Below are 19,249 nucleotides of genomic sequence, written 5' to 3'. Positions count from 1 at the left end.
TGAAGCTCATTCCTTTGTCATTGTTTTGTGTTTATCAGGAGTGAGGTTTTTTGTCTTTAAGTTTGAAGAATGTGAAGTTTGAAGAATGTGAAGTTCCCCCTGTCCTCCTCTAAACTCCCTCACAAATTCCCCTGTCACTCTCTCCTTACAAATTTAAGACGGCAGTCTACCTTAGATCCTCATGCGGAACTCATGTTGATAGCATAAATTGTCTCGTGTGTCCCAGGCAATTCTAGAACAGTTTCTCTTTTTCATGGAGTAGATGACCCTCCTGCCCAGTCATGATTGTGTGAACTGTGGAACATCCTTGTGGCAACTAGAACAGTTATTTCTATGGAGAAATTATATTGGGAAGGCCCTAATGCAATCATCTCCAACCTTTTTATGCACAAGATCACTGTCTGAATTTAAGAGCAATGCAAGATCTACCCTGTCCCTTTCCTGAGGCTCTGCCTCTTCCCCAAAGTCCTTCCTGCTCCCTCCGTTCTCCCCTCCCCCGCCTCCCTCATTTTCATCAGGCTGGGGCAGGGGTTTGGGGTGCTGGCTTTGAGAGGGAGTCAGGATTGGGGAAGGTACATGGGGTACAGGAGGATGTTCAGGGTACAGGAGAGGGTATTGGGTACCTGGTCTGAGAGGGCTCAGGCTATGGCAGGTGCCTTGGGTAGAGGAGGAGTTTAGGGGGAAGGAAGGAGTACAGAGTGCTTGCTCTGGGAGAAGGGTCAGGGCAGCGGATATAGGGTGCAGGAGGGTTTTGGGGTGCTGGCTCCAAGAGGGAGTCAGGGTTGAGGTGCAGGAGGGGATTTGGTTTGTTAGCTCTGGGAGAGGGTTCAGGGCAGGGGCTTGGGATGCAGGGAGGGTTCAGGGTGCAGGAGGAGATATGGGGTGTTGTCTCTGGGAAGGGCGGTCAGAGCAGGGGGTTGGGGTAAAGGGGCTTGGTGCCAGAGTGGGTTCAGGGTTTTGGCTCTGGGAGGGAGGTCAGGCTGGGGCAGTGGCTTGAGGTGCAGGAAGGGGTTATGGGATGCCGGCTCTGGGAAGGGGCTGGGAGTTGGTGCGTGGCCGCCTGCTGGGAGACACTTATCACTTAGGGCTCTCAGCTGGTGGCGCAATAAGGCTAGGGCAGGCTCACTCCCTGCGTTGACACCATGCTACTCCCAGGAGGGCCAATGCACTCCCATGGGCCCACGGATAGCGAGCAGGAGGCATGCGGCTTCATGTGCCTGTCCCCTCTGCCAGCACCATCCCCTCAGCGCCCGTTGGCCACAATTCCCTGTTCCCAGCCAATGGGAGTTGTGGAGAGAGTGGTGCTTGCAGGTAGGAATAGCACGCTGAGATTCCTGCCCCTTCCTCTGCCCCACCACACACCAATGGCCTGATATCCTCAGCCTGGGACCACTGATTCATAGATGCGAAGGCCCTATGGAGGTTTCTCCTGAATCATTCTGTCACAGAGATGGATTTGTCTTTTGGGACCAGCCCCCACACCAGTGAATCCTAGAGGATGATCTGCAAGAGGCCAGAGCATCCCTATTCATGTGCTCCATGCCTTTGTCCCCCTGAGATTAGACCAACGCCGTGTGCCCTGCATGTGGTTTCAATTTAAATCAGCTGGGAAACTGGAACTGCTGGAGACAGTGGCTCCCTGCTTACTAAGTAAGGTAGCTTGCCAGGAGTACATGGTATCACTGCTGCTCTGTGTTCTTTGGTGGGGCTACTCATGTGGATTTGACCTATAAAGCTAAGGGCATGACTACACAGCAAAGAAAAACCTGTGGCTGGCCGTGCCAGCTGACTCAGGCTCACGAGGCTTATATTGGGGGGCCGTTGTACTGCTGTATAGACTTCTGGGGGGGAGGAGGGGATCATGAGCCCTGGGACCCTCCCATCTTGCAGAGTCATAGAGCCCAGTCTCCAGCCTGAGCCTGTTAGTCTACATAGCAACCAAACAGCCACAGCCTGAGCCACTGAAGTGCTATTGAAAATCCCACCTACATTCATTATACATTTAAATGAATACTAAGGGACGGTGCCCCCTGCTCACTATACTCCCAGCCCTCCTCTCTCTGGGGATAGGCAGCCTCGGCTCTCCCCTTGGCTGCTGGGGAGGGCCAGGCTGAGGCCACGGCATGACAGCCACGGCGTGGTAGTTCTGGCTTCCCCTCTTCCTCCCCGCCCCCATTGGGCCTAGGTTGCGGCAGCCCTGGCTCTCCCACTCCCATCCCAGCTGCTAGCTGAGGCCATGGCAGCCCTGGCTCTGTCCCCAGGCACCAGGGAGGGCCGGACTGCACCAACCCCATTTCTCCCTCCTCCCTGGCTGCTAGATCGAGGCCTTGCCAGCCCCGGTTCTCCCCATGGCTGCTGCCATCAGTACCTCTGTTAGGTTGGAACCTTTCCCTCTCACATTGCTTTGACCGTAATATTTTAGTTGTTCTCTTTCCTGGTAAAGTGGAATACCTCCAGAATGAACAACTATTTTAAAATCATCTATCTTGTAACATGCCGTTTATTGTAGGATCTAGATGCTCCAAAGGGGCATGCGGCACTGATATGTAATGCTGATCTGTTAGCAGAATTTAATGGACAGTCCCCAGTTTGGATGAATCGTCTATCTCTGATAAGATAAGTTACAAAATCACAATGCAGTACTAAACAGATGCCCGAAATAGCAGCAGAGTAAGACTGACTATGGCGTGAGGCTGATTCACATTATGCGATATACGTGGGTGCTTTTTCAGTGCAGTTGTCTTTCACAAATGGTTGTTGTAGCAGAGTATCTGATGCAGAAACTTTTTTTTAAACTGTCATATAAAGCATAAGAGTATTTAATTGGCAGTAAGGATCATGCTGTACATTTATTCCTTTACTTTTTAGCCCTATAATGTTATCATCTTTTCTAAAGGTGAATCCTTTTGGAAAGTTTGACATTTTAAGTTACTTTTCATTATGCTTTTTTAATATTTGCTTTTCTGTTATATTGGATAATAAGTGAAGATTACTTTGTTGTATTTTGCAGCCCTGACAACAAGATTGATTTGAAACTGACGAACCATTGAAGTCTGAATTTCATTTTCTGGTTCTCGTGCACTATTACTGTTCAGCAAAATGTGTGCTGAAAACTAGAGGGGATTTTTTTATAACCAAAATTAATTTCATTGTAATTTAAAAAAAAATACTTAATACATTGGTCTTATAATTTGTAAAAGTTTGTTTTTATAGGACTTTGTATTTTGGACTGAATTAGACCTCTTAGTTTCTTTTAACTCTAGTTGCCAATTAGCCCTTTGTCAGTAATTGTGTTGGCCTGTTTAAATGTGGTAATGAATATCTGTAACAGGGCATTACACAGATTACATGTAATGATGATACAGCTGCCGTTTCTTCTTTTTCTTCCTCTTTTCTTCTTTTTCTTCATCTTTATCTGTCTGTACATCTGTGAGTCCGTTTGTTCAAGAACTCCTCCTAAATAGTACAAGCTAGGATCACCAAATTTGTTATTGAGTTTCCGCTTATCAAAACTGAAAACAAGGTCAGGGTTTAGTTGTGCCAGGCAATGGGATATGCATGGAATTTGTTTCTCATAAAATGGAAAGGGAGGGATCTGCAGGAGGGAGTTATACTTCAGAATGACCACAATGACAGGCAAGGAGCCAGAGATAGGGACCAATACAGCTTTTGGGTGAGCAGAAGACAGGGGTGGAGAAAGGGACAGCTATCTATTATATATTTCAGGGTATATCTACACTTGCCCCCTTCTTCAAAGTAGAGAGGCAAATGAAGCATACCGAAGTTGCAAATCAAGCCTGGGATTTAAATATCCCACGCTTGATTTGCATGTTCCCGGCCAGTCGCCATTTCAGAAATTCCTTAGCCCGGAGTAACTGCTCGCGTCTACACGCGGCAGTGAAACGGGAGTCCGATTTAAAGCCCTAACTCAAATTAGCTGGTATTCCTCCTGCAAAGAGGTTTACCAGCTAATTTGAATTAGGGGCTTTAAATCGGACTCCTGTTTCACTGCCGCATGTAGACGCGAGCAGTTACTCCGGACTAGTGAATTTCTAAAATGGTGACCGGCCGGGAACATGCAAATCAAGCGCAAGATATTTAAATCCCGGACTTGATTTGTGACTTTGGTATGCTTCATTTGCCTCCCTACTTCGAAGTAGGGGGCAAGTGTAGACATACCCTCAGAGAGTTTGTCTGTTTGTGTGTCTGGCTGCCCACCAGCAGGGGGACTTGCACACCCCACCTCCCCCCACTGTGCCCTCTTGCGCTGCAGTGGCCACAGATAAGCACTTCTCACCTGGCCCCAAGCTGCTGCTGTGAGAGAGGGCTGAGGTGGTCCTCTCTTCCCGGGGCACCCTGCATATTGAACCCCTCATCCCCAGCCTCACTCCAGGCTGGATCCTTAAGTCACATATTTGACTTAAGGCTCCAAGCAATACCAGGTAAATCATCTAGTAATAAAATATACATAGGCTGCAAGATGTACCTATTATGTCATTTTTATATGCTTGATTTCTGTATTTAGCCTTTTGACAAGACCTTTTCCCTGCAGTTAGAAAGAGAAAGACATAAAAATAAGATTGCAAGGCAAACTTTGCAGCCTTCCTCTTTGGGAGGGATCATAGGACTGGAAGTAACCTCAAGAGTTCTGTCATCAAGTTCTGTCCCCTCCACTCATGGCAAGAACAGGGCAAGAACAAGCACCATTTAGACCACCCTGGCAGGTGTTTGTCTAACAAATTATGGACATTCCACAGCCTCCCTAGGCAATTTATTCCAGTGTTTAACCATCCTGACAGTTAGGAAGTTTTTCCTAATATCCAACCTTCAATTTAAGCCCATTGCTTCTTGTCCTATCCTCAGAGGTCAAGGAGAACCATTTTTCTCCCTCCTCCGTATAACAGCCTTTTTGAGTACCTAAAAGCAGTTATCATGTCCCTTCTCAGTCCTCTCTTTTCCAGACTAAACTAGCCCAGTTCTTTCACTCATCCCTCATAGGTCATGTTTTCTAGACATTTAATCATTTTGTTGCTCTTCTCTTGACCTTCTCCAATTTCTCCACACTTTTCCTGAAATTTGGTGCCCAGCTGAGGACTACTCTGTTCAGAGTAGAGCAGAAGAATTATTACTAATGTCTTGCTCACAACACTCCTGTTAATGCATCCCAGAATTATGTTTGCTTTTTTTGCAGCAGTGTCACACATTGACTCATATTTAGCTTGTGGCTCACTGTATGTGTGTAATCGGTTGTTCCTTCCTACGTGGAATGCTTTGCATTTGTCCTTATTGCATTTCATTCTATTCACCTCAGACCATTTCTCCAGTTTCTCCAGATCATTTTGAATTATGATCCTCTCCTCCAAAGCGCTTGCAGCCCCTTCCAGCTTGGTATCGTCTGCAAACTTAATAATTGTACTCTCTATGCCATCATCTAAATCAGTGTATTGCAAAGTGTTCTGTGGGCCCACTTTGGAAAAGCCAGTAGTGGGCCTGGGCTACCACTTTCCATGGCTCCCCTTGGCTAGGAACGGTGAACTGGAGCCTATGGAATCTGCGAGGCTTCATGGCTACGGAGCCTTTAGGGAAACAAAGTGGTGTGGGCCCACTAGCCGCTTTCCCAAAGCGAGCCTGCAGAACACTTTGAGAAACACTGATCTAAATTGTTCAAAGATATTGAACAGAACCAGATCTGGAATAGGTGGGTTGGGTTTGGGTTCTTTGCCCTTGATGGAACTGTGGGGAGTGTCTCCATTGGTTGATGTTTAGTCCTTGATGCCTTGCACTGCAGTCATCCTTCCATCTGAGGAGGATGGTGTGAGCAGTGCTGGTCAATGGCATGGGCACTCCCTCCAGAGTTATAGGCACAACGTCTCTGCTTGTGCCCAATTCTGTGCTGGGGGAGTTGTCAGCCTCTGGTCAAATTGCTCATAGTAAAGGAAGGTAGCCTAGGAGTTCCCATATGCACCTTTCCCATCCTTTACTTGGTGGCAGGTAGCCTTGACATTTTTCATCTGCTTCCTGCACCAGACAATGGTGCAGTAGGTCTCAAATCCCACCCGCCTCTTGGAGATCTTTTCAGTTAAATGCAGATTTTTGGTGCTTTGGTCAAAATCATAGACCTCACAGTCCTCAGATTGACCTGGAATGTTATACCCTTGTACCCGCTGAGCCAGTGACTTTCATTCTGAGGAGTGCAGGTGCTTCTGTGTGGACCGTAGTGGGGTTTGGGCTTAAACACTTGTCAAAGCCTATGCCCATAGTATATAGTAGGCATAGCCTCAGGGTACTGATGATTTGGGTGAAATCCTAGCTCCACTGAACTCCGTGTGATTTTTGCCATTGACTTCAGTGGGATCAGGATTTTATCCTTTGTCTTTAGAAAGCTTAGACCCAAGGATCTGGAGTCAAACCTGAGTGTCTTGCATTATAGTTCAGAGTATTCCGAGAGAGTTACTGGACTGTAGGTTCTGTTTTAACGGACGTTGCAATGCATTGCAATGAATTGTAGGTTATGTGTAATAAATTATGATCTGTACAAATTGTTTAAGAAAAATCTTATTGGCATTACACTGCAAATGAAGTAACATGATGACAGAGAAATCCAATTATTAGTGGAACATGCCCAAATTAACTAATAAAAAGTGAATAGTAGAAAAGATTAAAAAATACCTACCATTGGGAAGTAATACATTATCAGAAGCCTGGGGCAAATTATAGAAATGCAGGTGCAGCCACCAAAGTTGCAGACAATTGAAATAATTAGGCACACAATTTTTATGAGGCCATGAGCTCCTGATGCCTGGAAATTCTGGCCCAGTGGCTCATTTTCCTCTGTAATTTCTATGATTCTGAAAGTTAATGGGGATGAGCTGTTTCCAGCATTTCCTTTCATATGTATGCCACCCTGAATTATCCTCATGTGGATAAATGGGGAGGTAGGTCTAGTGCTTGTTTTGACATGGAGTCATAATGGGTACGCACAGTCAATGACAGACAGATATCTGTCTGCATTTGGCTTGCAGCTTCACTGTCATCAGGTCGGATTTCTTATTTGTGATTGTTGCCAGGCAAACAGAGATGCAGTCATTAGCCGTGCCCCTGACCAGAAGGATGATCGAGCTGTGAGCCTCCAAGATGCTTCTGCAGTGTATGATCTTCTGAGTATCACACTGGGCAGAAGAGGGCAGTATGTCATGCTTTCTGAGGTACTGGATCCTGTTTCTTGTTAAGACATCAACCTAATTCTTGCAAATGTACGCTGTCCTTTGAAGAATAATTGTTGAATGTTGGTGGGGAACGTGAGCAGGAAACACAGTAGTTGAAAATTGTTAGCAACAGCATCAAGTCTGTGTCAGGTTAGCTTAAAAATGTACACCTCTGAGAGCCCAAACTCCGAAAGCCATCCATCGGCACATAAATAAAATGGGCCTGACTTTCAGAGGTGCTGGGCATCTGCCGTTCCCATTAGGTTAGGAGGGGAATTGGAAACGGGAACGTTGCCATAAAACAGTGGTTCTCAAATTGTTGGTCATGGGGTCACCAAGGGCTGACTTAGACTTGCTCGCGCTCAGGGCCGAAGCCCAAGCTCTGCCACCCAGGACTAAAGCAGAAGCCCCAGGGCTTCAACCCTCGGTGGTGGGACTCAGGTTACAGGCCCCCTGCTGGGGGTGAAACCCCTGGGCTTTGGCTCTGTGCCTGGCATGGAAGGGCTTGGGAGAGCTCAGGCTTTGGTCTTCTCTCCTGATGTCATATGAGAAGGGGATTGCGGTGCAATGAAGTTTGAGAACCCTTGCCATAAAAGATCACCTCTGGCAATTTCAGATTGTCCATTTGTGCAAGCCCTTATTTGGCCACTGAGCTGTCTGGCCAGCAGCCTTGACAGACAGAGAAAAATATACTTCTGACATTTCTCCTATGTTTATTTTTCAGTGTTTGGAGCGAGCAATGAAGTTTGCATTTGGTGAATTTCACCTCTGGTACCAGCTGGCACTATCCATGTTGGCTTGCGGGAAGGTAAGACCTAAATCAGACACACCTGTTTTTCTCCTATGTAATGTGTTTTTGCTTGATTTTGGAATATGCAGAAGCACATATTTTATATGGGTTAATGACTATGTTCAGCTTATGTGAAAGGCTAGAGCTGGATGGTTAGACTCTTGCTATGCATCTAATTGGATGTCATATCCTGGACATTGCTTTGGCAACGTAACAGCTGTTTGGCTCCTGATGTCAAGGAACAAAGGGAAACCAGACTAGCTATAGCCATAGCCAATGGAGAAATAAGAGAGCAAGTTCCTCATGTTCCATATAAGTACATTGCTTATAAGAAACAGAGCTGGAAGAGAAGATTTTTGGCTTGTGTTAGGAACTCCACCATGAACTCAATCTGTGGTTCTCTGACCTCTCTAAACTTCAGTTTTCCCTATCTGAGAAAAGGGAGTGTAACCAATACTAGTTTCATGAGGATGTTAGGAAGATTAGTGTTTTATGCTTGTAAAGTGCTTTGAAGTTGCAGTGTGACATACACTGGAGAAGAGAAAAGGAGAGTGTGTGTGTGTGTGTGTGTGTGTAGTATCACAAGCTTTTGGACTGAATTTTGCTCTTGTTAAAGATTAACAGCCTAGATGATTGAAGTCTTCTATACAAAGAGAACTGTCTAGTGCAGAGAACAAGAAACAGGATATAATAGAATTTCACCTCTAGGTCACTTCTTCCCATGCTCAGATTAGTAACAGCCAAAAGTGGATACACAAAATGCACAAAAGCCGTTAGGCATTGTGACACTGAGCGACACAATGCCTAACTTTTAGATGTCTAGAAAATTCACAAATCCCTCTTCCCTCTCCCGTGAAAGGGAACTTGAACCAGGGGGTCTCTCCCACATCCCAGATGAGTTCCCTCACCACCAGGCTACAAGTTATGAGGGAGGTGGTCAGATTCCTCCTCCCCCCCCCAGCTGTTTTGTGTGAACATTCTGGGCCTGCAGGGCCCAATCTGGTACACACACTCAGCGGATGCCTACCGGATTGGGACCTACACTCAATGTAGGTGGCTGAATGCTTGTCTGTCCCTCAGAGGCAACTGGTGAAAGGGCATACGGGGGGGCGACTGGCCACATGACCCTTCCCAGCCCCAGGAAGGGCTGGGACAACCTCTCGCTACCCTAGGCTCCACCTCTCCCTGCTCCTGGCTCCACCTCTGATGACTGAGGAGGAGGAGTGTTGTGCATCTGTTAACAGTGACCGCTCTGGAATGGCTTTGCCTGCCTCCAAAGGAGCATTGCCTACTCCTCGGAAGCAGATCAGACTGGTTGTGATGATCCAGCAGAAGAACGGTGAAGGGAGGAAATGCAAAAGCTAATGGATAAACATAGTGCGCATGTCCACAGGGCTCCTGTAGGGACACACAAGGCCCCAAGATGAAACTCTTCACAATAAATAGGGTGCTGAGCTATTGCCAATAACAATTTGATTGCAATCTCTGTTCTCCTCATGTTACATATTTGCTTATGTACCTCTTCTAGTAACATTTAGATATTAAATACAAACAGCAGTAAATCTCACATGTGCCTCAGCATAAATCTTTGTAAAGAACTTGAAATTGAAGGACATCCTAGCCTGTTGTCTAGACTTTAAATGTTCAGGAAGTGAAGTGGCCTGATCTTGCAAATTGATATCAGAGCCCTAAATACTTTGAGACTTATATGGAGCAAAGGGAGTTCCCTCACCTAACAATCCCATCCGTGCAGTATTCCATTTCTAGTCCTGAAGCATTCTCAGAGGATTCCTGATGTATACTCTGCAATGGGTCATCTTGCTGATGGGAGATGTGGCACATGTTTTTACACTGCTTTGCCGCTTGTTTAGAACAGAGTTCATTTAAATGTAAGTACTCAAACCTAGCTAGTAGGGATGATGAGCAGTGTGGTCTGTCTAGACCACAGAATGGAGAATACACTTGAGCTTTCAGAGGGAAGAGATCTGTTTCCACCTGTCTCTCAGCCATAGCCAATTCCTGACCACATTACAAAGACCTAGGATCATGCATCCCAAAATGGAACTTTTCGTACAGCATTGGAAATTAGAGTAAGAAAATCTCTGGTATCATGGGAACCCAGTCCAGTAGACCCTTTTATTGACCAGTAAATCTTGAAACCTTTAATATCACATTGCAAAATCTATGCTGTGTAAAAGTGCTGTCAAATCCAATCTTGTCCTCTGTTTATACTATGTTCTTCTTGCACTTCTTATTTCCACCTTCACCAAGATCAGAAATACTGGAGAGTCAAAAATCCAGCCATTTTCTTCATCTCCCAGCTAATAAATTAGCCAGGCAGAATATGTTGTTTTTCACAGGTGTATTAGGCCATTAGATCAGGAAGGTATGCTTGTGTGCGCCTCTTCTTCACAAAGATGGGAGCACTGCACTGTAGGATGTTCACATTGGGCAAATCAGAGGTTCTTCCTTGAGTGCTTGCTCTTGTTGATTCTATGCTAGGGGCATATGTGCCGACCTGTACAGCTGTTGGAGATTTTTCTCTTACTGGTGTCCATAGGGCTCGCTATGGTATCCTCTGGAGCCCCATGCTTATGCACCAGTATATGAGGCGCAGCTGGCCCAGTGCCATCTTAGTTCCTTCTTACCACCCATGAGGTTTTTGTGCAAAAAGAAGCAGTGTGGACTTTTTTTTTTTTTGGTGCAACCCCCCTGTTTTGCATAAGATCCTTATGCCTCTCCAGGACAAGCAGAAAATATGCTAATGAGATTGCAACTCATGCTAATGAGTCTCTCATTAGCATATTTTCTGCCGAAAAAACTCTCAGTGAAGACAAAGCCACAGAGAATATCTTATTGCCTCTAGATAAATCCATGGTATGCCCATGTTTTGAATACTGCATACAGATATCATCGCCTCATCTCAGAAAAGATATATTGTCATTGGAAAAGGTTCAGAAAAGGGCAACAAAATGATTAGGGGTGTGGAACAGGTGCCATATGAAGAGAGATTAAAAAGACTGGAACTTTTAATTTTAGGAAAAGAGGAGACTAAGGAGGGATATAATAGGGGTCTGTAAAATCATGATAGGTATGAAGAAAGTGTTTAAGGAAAAGTTATTTACTTGTTCCCATAACATAAGAACTAGGGGCCACCAAATGAAATTAATAGGTAGCAGGTTTAAACAAACAAAAGGAAGTTTTTCTTCATCCAATGCACAGTAAACCTTTGGAACTCCTTGCCAGAGGATGTTGTGAAGACCAGGACTTTGACACGGTTCAAAAAATAACTAGATAAATCCATGGAGGATAGGTCTATCAATACTTATTAGCCAGGATGGGTAGGAATGGTGTCCCTAGTCTATGTTTGTCAGAGGCTGGAAATTGGTGACAGGGGAGGGATCTCTTGATGATTACCTGTTTGTGTTCACTCCCTCTGGAGCATATGGCTTTGGCCACTGTTGGAAGACAGGATACTGGGCTAGATGGACCTTTGGTCTGACCCAGTATGGCTGTTCTTATGTAGAAAGGCCACCACCCGGGAAACCTACCTAGTAATATGGAAGTGCTTTACATGTTGGGCTTCAGACTAGAATCTTCCTCCTGAGCAGACCTCATTATAATCCACTTTAGATTACCTGTTTCATCTCAAGCACCTATGTCTGAGGGGGGTCTCATCAATCAAAGTTCACTTGGCAACAACCTCAGCCTTCCACCGTCTGGTCCGGGTAGATCAGTCTTCTCACATGATGTTACAATCTAATTTCTGAGAGGTCTGGAGTTATTTTATCTTCATATTTGTGACATTATTTCACCTTGAGACCTGGATCTGGTACTATCAAGACTCATTGTGCCTCCTCCCGAGCCATTAGTTGGGTGGTCTTTGCTTCTGCTCTTGTGTAAGATCTTTTTACTGACCTCATTGCAGTTACTTTGGCCCAAAGTCTCTGAAATTGGAACTGCACTATATGGTGTTTTACAAGTACAAGGTCCAGTATGGCCCTACAGTCCTCTTACTGAAGGTGGTGTTGCAGTTTCACAATAATCAGGATATATTTCTTCGGGTATTCTCCCCAAGCCTCAAATATCTGGCAAGGAACATAGGTTACATACACTGGATGTTGAAAAGGTCTTAGCCTTCTACATCAAGAGAACCAGACCCTTCTGCAGGTCAACACAGCTCTTTGTCGCTCTGCCATACTGGATGAAAGGTCTGCCAGTCTCTCAGAGACTCTCTTTATGGTTATCTGCCTCCATCAAGTTCTGTTGTGAACAAGCAAAGGAGTCACCGCTGGTGATGATACCCTCCCATTTTACCAGCGTGTAGCCTTCTTGGCACAGGTGCCGATTCAAGACCCATTACGCCATCATCCAGCAGGCCCAAGACGATCTCAGCTTTGGCAAAACAGTGCTGCAGGCTCTATGACCATGAACTCCAAGCCTACCTCCAGGGACACTGCTTATGAGTTATGTAGCATGGAATTGACGTGAGCAAGCATTGAAAGATGAGGCATGGTTACCTCCCTTTTGTAACTACTGTTCTTTGAGACATGTTACTTGTGTTCATTCCATGACCCCACCCACTGTCAGTTGACAACAGGAAGGAACTAAGAGGCTGCAAAACTGGCAGTGCCTAAGCTCAGGAACCAGGCCTACAGATACCACTAAGGGAGAAATCTCCAGCCATCATACATGTGAGCATGCACATGTAACAACCACCAGGTGGATTTGAACCTGGAATCTCTGAAGCAGAGTATAGGAGCCTCTACCGTCTGAACTAAAAGCCAGCTGGCTCCCAGCCCCTGCTGTAGAGGTCTCTTGATCTTAACTGTTGCTGTGGTATAGGTACCATTTGCATTGCTCACTAACCACACTGGGTGTGTGGGTTGCACATCTAGCATGGAAAGGACATAAGCAACACATCTCGAAGAACAATAGTTAGAAAGGTAGGTAACCATTTTTTTCTGTGAATGATGAATTAAATTGTGCAAAGATACACAACCTTTATATTGAACAGCTCGGTTTAAACAGTAGAAATAATACAACAGTTACTTCATTTTGCTGTGTTATGTGTAATTCCCAGAAGCATATTTTTACCCATTTTAGTGAAATTGTGTGCAATGAGGTATGTTTTCCAAAGAGAAGAATTTCCTTTGATTCCATTGAGGAAAAATCATAAATTTGCTGCTCTTCTCACCCTTGGATTGGAGGACAGGAGCTAAGTTGGAGAATGCCCCTTGGCAGTTGAAAGGACATTGGAGGGAGAGTTACCTTCAGGGACAGGGGATGTTGGAGGCAGTTATCTGAGTGTATGTTTGACTTACCAAACATTACAGCCCATAGGGCCCTCATAGTGCTTGCCTCTGAGTTCATGGAAACCCCAGTATGCTACTAAACATCTAGAGCAAAGAGCTATCATAGCCCTCACAGCCCGGGCCACGATGGCATGAGTTTGGGAGCAATTACATCATTCCTGCTCCGTCTGCCTTGGCAGGTACTGAGGCTATTGCAGTGGAAGCTATACAGAATGGTGGGAGGGGCTTAAACTACAGACATAGCACCTCAGAAAAACAGACGGTAAAGAACCTTTAAACCATAGGGACGACTGCCCCATCTGCTCTTATCCATGCACAACAGCAGGAAGGTCAAGCTATGCTCTGACTCCTGAAACATTATTAGCCACGTAATGCTTCAGAGGATGTTGGCGATATGCAAATAATAACAGTCACATTCTTGTCAGCATCTCTGTCACTCATCAGTTCTGCCCGAGGAAGGGAAGCTCACTTTTTCCAGAGCAATTGGTCTGTGCTGCTGCCAGTGCTGGCTCAAGGGTGGTTAGTGTTAGCTTGTGGCGTGGGGCTGCTCAGCACTGAGTTTTGATTTCAGCTGCTTCCCTTAAAGTCAGTTTTGCGCAGATGAACTGCTCACTGTGACCCAATGAGGCAAATGTGCCTTTATTGATGTGTAATAGCCACAGCCCAGTAACGAGTAGTTTAATAGGACATGCTTAATAGGACATTTTAAACTCTTTCCATCCCTTTTGCAAGCAAAAACAGGAATACTTTATTCTTATTTAAAAACAATGCAACATCTTTATCAAGAGCATTACATTTGACTCAAACACATGCATATAATGCCGCTATATACTATTCTGGAAGGTAAGAAAGAAAGCTGTATCTGGGACATAATTCTGTAGCAAGAGCAGATGATTTTATAATTTAGGTTGCTCCTTCTGCTGTTTTCTCTGCAAAAACTTAAGCTAGTTGCTAGGTAACCAGTATAAAAAAAGCATGTTTGTCTATGCATTGCAGTTAAGAGCCTTGGGAAAAGCAGAGGCCTCAGACGGCTTCTTAAATAGCATCATTGGGGAATAAAAGAAAAAATATTGAACATTTATTGGTTAAAGATCCTCTTACGAAGGTCAGCAATCTAGGTGACATTCAATAGTTTGGTTTCTTTTGACCGGGGTAAGAGAGCACAGGAGGAGAGAGATTTGTTTAAGGGTGTGCTTACGACAATATAGCAAATGGAAATTTCCAAAGATTCCTGAAAATGAAACCAAACATATGTTTGTGTTTGGAAGAGAAGGAGAAGGGGATATATATATATATATATAGCAAGAAACAATTCCTAAATTGAGACATAGCAATTTCCGTGACAGCAGTGTATATGAAGACATTGGGTCATCACTAGTTAGAGTATATTTATGCTAAAAACTATAATCACAGAAGAGATTTGGCAATTATTGAAGCAGATTACATGTGTGACTGGTAGAGCAGCCCTCACTGGAAATGCCAAAGTCAAGGCAGTCTGCAAAAAGGAGCACAGATGCTCCCAAGATGGGAGTCTCCCAAGCAGTCGCATACTGTGCTTCTGATCCCTCCCCACAGTGATTACCAAAAAGTAAAAAAAAAAAAAAAATCTCACCGCCCTTACTTTGTTCTAGTTCTCTGTCTCCTAGTCAGCACGTAGGTCCAGTATAGGGAGGAGTTATTTTAAAACTCTGCTCACATGTACAAAATGTCAGATCAATATTAGGTTGCACCTTACCCAAAATACCACACTGCCAGCCAATCCTTTATTAACTAAAACTAAAGGTTTATTATAAAGAAAAAAGAAAGAACAAGAAGATAGTTGTTAAATGGTTTAGCAGTAACATACATACAAAGACTTCAAAGTCCATATATCAGGCTCTTAGCAATATTGGTGAGTTTGCTGGCTTCAAAAGTCCCTCTGGAACATATTCACAGCTTGGATGTGTCATTCAGTCCTTTGTTCATAGCTTCAGTTTGTAGAAAAGTTACTCTAAAGGTAGGAAGCAGGATTGAAGATGAGAAGCAGAACTGAAGACAAAATGGAGATGCTGCTGTTGCCTTTTATCTTCTTTTACCCTGTGGCTTATACTTCCTGTGTCCCCAAACACAAATTTTACAGCATATGGCATTAAAAAGCCTCAGAGTTCTCTCCATATGCATGCCACTGGGCTATCAAGCAGGCCTGCTGCCAGTCTGTCTGGGGGTGTCACCCCAGAAACTCAGCACAAGTTTGTAAATACAGATATATCATACACACCTATAACTTATGGTACAAACCTGTAAGCAAGACTATCATACTCTGCAAATTGTGATATTTTTGCAGATACCTCACATTGCTTATCTGGTTGCATTCCTTGCAATTTTATAATATTGCTATCAATGAAATCACAAAGAGTTCAGCATATTCCATATAGCGTAACAGCCTGTAATTCCTTAACTAGGTACATTCAGGGGCATGAGGATAGGGAAAAAATTAAAGTCCTAGGTTAAGAGCCAAATGCAAATGTACTGAGTTGTACACTTGGGTTTCACATTAGAGGGAAAGATCTGATGAGTTTAAGTAATCTGGGGATTCTCATCCTCCAGAGCTGTCATGAATGGGCATCAGGAGTCACAACCACCGTGCCCTTAATAGGTGTTGGCCAAGCTGGATCCCAGCTAGATGAGTTGGGGGTCCCATGGAAAGTGGGGTCCTGCTATGGAAAATCTTGAGAATTACTGAACTAGTCCATTTCCCTGCCAGTGCTGGGTTGTTCTCCATCTAGCGTGGGCAAGACCAGAATTGTACCAAGCAAGAGGGAGAAACACTTGGAAGAGCTTGCTGGGCCACAGTAGTGCCTCAGCATCCTGCTTGATATATCCTGGATGGACATAGCTTAGACATCTCAGCAACTATCTTATTTCTAACCCACAAGACTATTACCAGCAGACATAGAAATTCACTTCCTGAGTTATAGAGATGCAGGTAAAAGCAGACTTGATCCACTTCCTCTGCATCTGAGTTCTGCTTGCCAAGGGTTGAGATTCTCCTACCCGTGTTTGTTTAATATGTAATCCTTGTAAATAAAGGTGGACAATGCAGCCCCTTGCAAACACAGTATAAACTTTCCTATGTTGGGGTAGTAGGAGCCATGTTCCCTGTAAGTTGTGCACATGGGCAGCCACCCAGGAGAGAGTCAGGTGCCGCCCAGCTGATTAGCAGAGCACCCAGAGACAGCAGCATACTGGTGGTGCACATCTACACATGCCTTGGTGCACATAACAAAAATTATTCCATATAAGGATGGAAAAAAATAGACGGAACATTGACTCAGGGTATGTCTAAACTACATGGCTCCATCGACGGAGCCATGTAGATGAGTTTACTAGACATAGGAAAATGGAGCAGCGATTTAAATAATCACCACTTCATTTACATCAAAATGGCCACCGCGCTGTGCTGATCAGCTGTTTGGCGGCAGAGCGGGGCAGTCTGGACACGGTGCAGTCGACAAGGGAAGCCTTTGTCAACCGCTCCGTTATGCCTCGTGAAATGAGGTTTACCGGAGCGGTTGACAAAGGCTTCCCTCGTTGACTGCAGCATGTCCAGACTGCCCCGCTGTGCCGCCAAACAGCTGATCGGCACAGCGTGGTGGCCATTTTGATGTAAATGAAGTGGCGACTATTTAAATTGCCGCTTCATTTTCCTCTGTCTAGTAAACTCATCTACATGGCTCCGTCGATGGAGCCATGTAGTTTAGACATACCCTGAGAGTTCAGTGTTTCATTTTGTTGATACTCCCTGGCAAGGGTAAAGTGTGTATTGCTTTGGAATAGATCTGTGGCTGGGATACAGGCAGGAGGGGAATGGAATATGTCCGGTCATGATCCTTTCTTGATCCATGTCCAAACTTGTAACTCAGCCCAGGAGGGTAAAGAGAGCCCCTGTATCAGACACCAAGGCCAGAGCCATGCTAGAGAGGAAGAAGATGCCTTTGGAATCCCAAGATTCTTGCCTCAAAACCACAAACAGAAACAAAATTAAAACAACGTCAAGAGCAGTTAACTCTTGTAAATACACCAGCCATTTGGGGTATTGCCTTAGGACTGGGAGGCTATGTCTAGACTTCAAGCTTCTTTTGGAAGAAGCTTTTCTGGAAGAGTTCTTCTGGAAAAACTTTTTTTGAAAGGGAGCAGCCACATAGCAAAAGCACAAGAAAAAAGCGATCTGCTTTTTTGAGAGTGTTCACATTGGACGCTATCTAGCATTTAAGTTATGATTAGTATGGATGGAGTGGCCACCAGGGCACCTGTGTTATTTCCTGGAGGCCTTTTCTTTCGAAAGAACTCCCTCTTCAGGAGGGATCCACACATGCCTCTTCCTCTTAGAAATACCCATCCGTTCTTTCAGCTTTCTGTCAAAAGAGCACAATAGCAGTGTGGATGCAAGTATAGTTTTCTGGAAAAACACTGCAGTGTAGACCTACCCAGAGTGTGTCAGGTCTAATTTGAACTCTGACTTGACTCTCCTTCTGGCCTTAGACAATTCACTTAACCTCCTTCTCTTTAGCCATCCATAAATTGAAGATTTTGATGTGATAATATCACTTACTGTTGTTGTACTATTGCCTTTAGGTTGTTGGCACCAGACCTGCACAACTGTGTGTTTTAAACTCCAAACTGCTAGTAGAGCCTCTCCTTTACACTGAGTGATAATGGCTTGTGCTTTTGGATCAGGAGGTTTTAGATTTTGTCCCCCTGTTTGCTGTGAGATTCTTAATCAGTCACAGGTGTGTAGCACTATGTACCTACCTTCATGTTCTGAAGGTAAGTTAATGTGTGTAAAACACTTTAAAGATGGAAAGTGCTATGCACGCACTACATTTATTACATATAATTAATCAATTGTAATCCCAGAGAGAGAGTGAGAGCTTAATGGACTTTCTTATACCGTACACTATTCATACTACCTGCATTATAGTTAATATTCTTCTCCTGGGCATGGTGACCCTATTCAGCTGCTCACTCTGGGCACCTTCTGAACAGTGTGTTGGCCTGCATTTGTCAACTCAATACTATGCTCTGTGTGATTCTGGTGGTATTACTGTTTGCTACAGGACTCAACGGAACAAAAAGAAAACCCACCAGTCCGAGACTGCTTTAGATGCCCAAACCTCTGCTTTCGCTTTGTCTTTATTTAATTAACTGAAGGTTAGGCTCCCCAAATTCCTTTCAAAATCACTGGAAGGTGTCTCTGTAGTCACTGCAAATTACTGCAAATATCCAGAGGGAGAGAAAGAATTAGAATTAGAATAAACCACTTCTTGGGAAAATAGTTCTCTTGCACATTTTGCAGCCAGATCTGGCTGTGTGGCATTTTGAAAATATGTGTTTCTTGCTGGGAGAGGAGGACAAAGCAACTCACTTGTTGTTGATGTATGAACCTTTGCTGACTTGTGTAACTGTTGTGTACATTTCACTAAATTGCATTGCCTAATCAGACACCTGTTTTTTCTCTCCACCCTCTCTAGTCGGCATATGCTGTGTCAGTGCTCAGAGAATGTGCTAAATTGCGTCCTGCAGATCCCATGATTCCTCTTCTGGCTGCCAAGGTCTGCATTGGGCCATTGCACTGGGTAAGTGAGCTGATGCAATATTTCTTACATTATGTATTCAGTACCGCAGTGACAGTGCCTTCGTTCAGTAAAATACAAAACAAGAACCCTGTGAAATATAGATCAGCCGTGAAATTTTGAAATGAGATTCCCTGGCACACTAGAGCAAATTAAAAGTAAAAGATGATCAAGAATTATTTCTCTGGGTAACCTAGCACTACTTGTTCAGGTTAATTTCCAGAACAGAATCCAAATAATAAGCATTCACCTTCTACTGGCTGTGGGGGAGTTGAGTGAACTTGGTCCCTCATCTGTTAAGACTGCTCTGCTGGCCAGCTCAGCCCT

General features: G+C 44.5%; 1 protein-coding gene across 2 annotated transcripts in view; it reads left to right on the top strand.

Moving 5' to 3' along the window:
• TTC7A (tetratricopeptide repeat domain 7A) overlaps positions 1–19,249 on the top strand; it is a 229,535-nt gene that overhangs the window by 46,661 nt on the left and 163,625 nt on the right. For both annotated transcript variants that reach the window (XM_006125491.5, XM_075925403.2), the window contains 3 exons: positions 7,068–7,205; positions 7,930–8,013; positions 18,821–18,925. In XM_006125491.5, coding sequence (XP_006125553.3) covers positions 7,068–7,205; positions 7,930–8,013; positions 18,821–18,925 — 327 coding nt within the window. The remainder of the gene's footprint in view (positions 1–7,067; positions 7,206–7,929; positions 8,014–18,820; positions 18,926–19,249) is intronic.

The sequence above is a fragment of the Pelodiscus sinensis genome, chromosome 3 (assembly GCF_052426305.1).
Source record: "Pelodiscus sinensis isolate ZL-2025 chromosome 3, ASM5242630v1, whole genome shotgun sequence".
In the NCBI taxonomy this organism is placed as follows: domain Eukaryota; kingdom Metazoa; phylum Chordata; order Testudines; family Trionychidae; genus Pelodiscus; species Pelodiscus sinensis.
This window is presented reverse-complemented; position numbering and strand designations above follow the sequence as displayed.